The sequence below is a fragment of the Rattus norvegicus genome, chromosome 19 (assembly GCF_036323735.1).
Source record: "Rattus norvegicus strain BN/NHsdMcwi chromosome 19, GRCr8, whole genome shotgun sequence".
Classification (NCBI taxonomy): domain Eukaryota; kingdom Metazoa; phylum Chordata; class Mammalia; order Rodentia; family Muridae; genus Rattus; species Rattus norvegicus.
Window position 1 is genome coordinate 56,898,956 of NC_086037.1, and position 5,103 is coordinate 56,904,058.

Sequence of the window (5,103 nt, forward strand, 5' to 3'; positions counted from 1 at the left end):
CTTCCCGAGGTCCTGAGTTCAGTTCCCAGCAACCACATGGTGGCTCACAACCATCTGTAATGGGATCTGATGCCCTCTTCTGGTGTGTCTGAAAACAGCTACAGTGTACTCATATAAATAAAATAAATAAATCTTTTTTAAAAAATTCTTAAATAGTAAAAGATTTAGGGCACAAGATAGTGATATAGTCCCCTAGATCCAGCTCCCAGTAAAACACACTAAATTACCACATGATCCGATAAGTAGACTTCTAGTAACATGTATTTGATAACAATAATAATAAAGTCCACCCAAACACACGTGCACAAATGTTCATAGTAATAATCATAACCTCATCGTGAAACTAACACAAATGTTCACCCGTTGCCGTGAGGATACACATAAGGAAATGAACTACAGGAACTTAAGGCTCTGGTGAACCTCACAGGGATGACAGAACAAACTACGTCTTTTTCAGAGGGTTTCATCTTGCAATCAGATCCAGGCGGCCCTTGTCCCACCATTGCATGATAGAAGGTATGTTGTCGATGTACTCTGGGTCCCCAGAGTGTCCTTTCTCACGTTCTGCATCAGGCGGATAGAAAGGAGGCGGGGTATCTGAGAAACCCTGTCCTGCAATTGGCTGTTCCAGTGAGTGATTCACGTAAGTCGGAGGGACCTCAGGGGTCTGTCTTTGCTGCACACACAGCTTCTGGGGCCCGCGTGATCACAGTGCTTGGAACTTGTCTCCCGAAGATACCACAGGAATCCCAAGGAACAAATGCCTGGGATCTAAGAGGGGCAGGCAGAGGTGGGTGGTCACGGTAGCCGGGATTAGAGAAAGGGGGACAACTGACTTGGGGAGTGGCTAGGTTGACATACTGCCGCTGAGCAGCTGGGGGTGGTCTCTCATTTGTGTCATCTCCTGATAAATTCACGGGCTCTTCTCTATGCATAGCATGTAGGGTCCTTTGCTTCTCAAACCATGTCTGAGGAAAACAAGAGATAAACATCGTAAAACAAGTGATAGGAGCTGAGCGGTTGCAAAATTCTATCCCATAAGCTTGGAAGTCACTGTCCTCAGGGGTGGAGAAGGCCTTACGTAGTAAACCCAGCAGGGCCAACGCACATATGAACTCTCAGAGACTGTGGCAGCACGCCCATGGCCTGCATAGTCCTGTGCCACATGGGGTCCCAGCTCTGACAGGTGAAGTGGACACAGGTCCTCCATCCCTAACCCAGAAGCTACCTCCAACTGATTACCCCTCAAAAAGGAAAACTTACTTTGCTCCGACCTGAGTATCACCGGGAATATCACTCTACAGAGCAGGTCCCACGCCCAGCGGTGGACGGTTAACACAAACCAAATTCAGTGGTTTCTTTGGCGGTTCTTTGTCTCCTGAGACTTTGTCAGGGAAATTGCTTTAACCTTAAACGTACTTTGTGAACCGGGTGGTGGCGAGCACCTTTAATCTCAGTGCTTGGGACGCAGAGGCGAGCGGATTGCAGAGGCGAGCGGATCTCTGAGTTCCGAGCTTCAACCAGGACTACACAGAGAAACCCCGTCTCGGAAAAACAACAACAAAAGTTCTTTGACCCTCACCTGAGACTCCAGACATTCTTGCCTGCCCGCAGCACCTCCGATCAGCTGAATATAATTCTGCCCTAACTGCCCATGGCTTCAGGCAGTGATAAGATTTATAACTTTTGGAAGGTTAACTGCAGCGATGGCGAAGTTGTTGTCCACTTTAGGCCAGTTCCCGGGGATGCAGTTGCTTGGGGGTCACCCATGCTCTCTGCAAGTAAGCCCACGGAACTCACTGGCTCCCAGATTGAACTTTGGTCTCTTTTTAGTGTAAACAGACATTTACCCAAGGAAAGCTCAGAGGGCACCGGCTCAGCTTCTGATAGTCTGTTTAAGCAGTCAGGCTGCTGGCAGAAGTATGAATCGAGGGGGATACACATACAAATGGATACTTATCAACAAATAAAAAGACCATATATTACTTTTATGTGCATGTGAACTTGTGTGTGCATGTGTGCTATATGGGCATGTTAGAGGCATGGGCATAGAAAGTCAGATTTTTTTTTTAATTTTTTTTCAGGATTTTGGTACTAAACGCTAGGGTGGGATTTTTTTTTTTTTTAAGATTTATTTATTTCATGTATGTGAGTACACTGTCACTGTCTTCAGACACACCAGAAGAGGGCATCAGAACTCATTACAGATGGTTGTAAGCCACCATGTGGTTGCTGGGAATTGAACTCAGGGCCTCAGGAAGAGCAGTCAGTGCTCTTAACCGCTGAGCCATCTCTCCAGCCCCAGGAAGTCAGATATTAAGGTTTACTCTTCCTTTCTTTCTTTCTTCCTTCCTTCCTTTCTTTCTTTCCTTCCTTCTTTCTTTCTTTCCTTCCTTCTTTCTTTCTTTCCTTCCTTCTTTCTTCCTCCTCCTCCTCCTCTTCCTCCTCCTCCTCTTCCTTCTCCTTCTCCTCCTCCTCCACCCTTTTTTGAGACAGGGTCTCTAGATAGTCCTGGTTGCTCTTGAACTTATAACCTGCCTCTGCCTTCCTGAGTGCTGAGATTAAAGGTAAATATCACCAAGCCATGCTTAATGGGGGGTGGGGCAATTTTGATTGTAAATTGTTCTGGTTGTCGCTAAGGGGCCACAGGACGTGGACATGGGCTCTACTGGCATGTATTTGGCAGAGCTGAAAAATATTCTACCATGCACAGGACCCCTCAAAAGAAAGTTATCTGGGGCTGGAGGATAGCTCAGTGGTTAAGGGTTCAATTCCCAGCAACCACATGGTGGCTCACAACCACCTGTAATGGGATCTGATGCCCTCTTCTGGTGTGTCTGAAGACCATATGTAAAATAAACAACTCTTTACAACAAAACAAAAAGTTATCTGGCACAGAGAGAGGGGAAGAGTGGTAGGGTGGAGAAATATTAAATTACACATTTTCCAGTTTCCCTGCTTGTGACTCTGTATGGATTCATGTCAATTCTGAAAAGTCTTCCTTTGCTGGAATGTGACATTTATTGTATTGTGTTTACCACCCAGTCCTCCCCCCTCCAATACACCCAAGATAGCCCAGAGCTCCAGTCTTGTTCCTAGGGACAATGTCACATACAACAAAGAGACTCAGTGTCTCAGACATCCAACTTACTTGAGTTCTTGATTCCTCAATGCCTGTTCTCATAGCCATTTCTTTCCTGGCAGCAAGGTCAGGGAGTCAGTTCTGCTCAGAGGCCTTACTTAGGAAGCCCACTTGACTTCCTCTGAAGGGCACTTGGAGTGGTCAGGCTTAGATCACAGAAACAGAAGGGGACTTCTCAGTCAGTTTCACGTGGGAAACAATACCCACAGCAGTGATTCTCGGGGGTCTCCCTGCAGGGGGGCCGGGGGGAAGGCCTCTGTGGAACTACCTATTCCAGGCAGCCCAGGACCAATGTTTAGGATTTTGTTGCTGCCTGTTTCTTGAGATAGGGTCTTAAATTTCTAACTCTGGTTGGCCCAGAACTCGCTCTACAGACCAGGCTGACATTGAAACTTACAGAGATACAGGAGTACTGAGGGAGATTAAAGGCATGGGCCACCATGCTCCACAATTAATGTTTTCTTTGAAACTCTAGTGTCCAGAGCAAGCTTGAAAAGGCTCTTACGCTTTTTCCTCCTTGGGCGTCTGAAGGCAAGATGGGTCACCAGCAGCTCTACTGGAGTCACCCGCGGAAGTTCGGCCAGGGTTCTTGCTCTTGCCGCGTCTGCTCTAACCGCCACGGTCTGATCATGTGCCGACAGTGCTTCCGTCAGTACTCGAAGGACATAGGCTTCATTAAGTTGGACTAAGCGACCTGAATGGATGATTCGACTGTCTACCCAGTGAAACCAACTGTCTACCCTGTGATACCAATCATGCTAGTCTTTGTGCACACAGAATAAAAAAACTGAAGGCCTCAAAAAAAAAAAAAAAAAAAAAAAAAAGAAAAAAAAAAAAGAAAGAAAAGGCTCTTAAATGGAGAAGCCTTTAGGAGTCAGATAATGGTCATTTCTACTCTCGTTGGGATTCTTGGGAATACCCTTGGACCAGTGAGTTCTTACCAAACTGGTCTTGTTCCAAGATTTTTCTTTCCATGGCTGTTAAAAAAGACAAGACGACGTAAGTTGATCGTTTTTACTTCTGAGCCAGCGGTGGATGGGACTGGACACCTCGTATTGTCTCTACTGTCACTAATACAAACAGAACGCTTAGTTGATTCCTTTGTTACCAGAGTCAAAGCTGAACCCATCTTTTAATTTTCCCCGTGTTGTGTTTAGTTTCTGGCCACTTTATACTTCTTTTTTTTTTTTTTTTTGGTTCTTTTTTTCGGAGCTGGGGACCGAACCCAGGGCCTTGCGCTCCCTAGGCAAGCGCTCTACCACTGAGCTAAATCCCCAACCCCCACTTTATACTTCTTGAAACAGCATTGTGTGTAGTCTAGACTGGCTGTGAACTCACCACCGATCAGGGGTATGACCTTGAACTTCTGATCTTCCTGCCTCTACTTCCCCAGTGCTAGGATGGGGAAGCATGCGCCCACCAGGTCCAGTGTAAGCAGTGCTGGGGATGGAAACTGAGGCTCTGTGTACGCTAGGCAAATGCTCCACTAGTAAGGCCATATTCCTGGCTTGATAACTTGATATTCGTGGAGAAGACTTAGGCTGTTAATGACCACCTAGCAATTAAGATGAAAGGTTCTGTCTTCTTCTCCGTGTGTTAATTTATCAAAAAATATTTTCAGATAAGACACCACAAACACAGGTGGCACCTGGAAACTCAAATACTGTGGTAGAGCCAGTCTTATTCTGTCTGTATTGTTTCTTGGACTTATCGTCCCTACTGCTAGTTTAAGTACATGAAGGCCTCTGGTCCAAACCAGTCACCAGTATTCCCATAGGAATACTTTTATTGTTGTGACTTGAGTAAGCTCTCTCTCACACCCAGTATAGATACATGGGATAAATATGCCATCTCTCTTACATCATCTTAGACCAAAGCCATACACCTAATGGCTTACTCAAAACCACGGAGCTGACATAAAAATGGGACTCTTGTCATCAAAGAACACACACACACACACA

At 45.9% G+C, this 5,103-nt stretch overlaps 1 protein-coding gene across 1 annotated transcript; it reads left to right on the plus strand.

The window, feature by feature from the left end:
* Window positions 1-3,630: 3,630 nt before the first annotated feature.
* Window positions 3,631-3,988, plus strand: Rps29l5 (ribosomal protein S29 like 5). The gene has a single exon (XM_039098146.2). The coding sequence runs from the start codon at window positions 3,679-3,681 to the stop codon at window positions 3,829-3,831; it is 153 nt and encodes a 50-aa protein (XP_038954074.1). The 5' UTR covers window positions 3,631-3,678; the 3' UTR covers window positions 3,832-3,988.
* The last annotated feature ends 1,115 nt before the right edge of the window (window positions 3,989-5,103 follow it).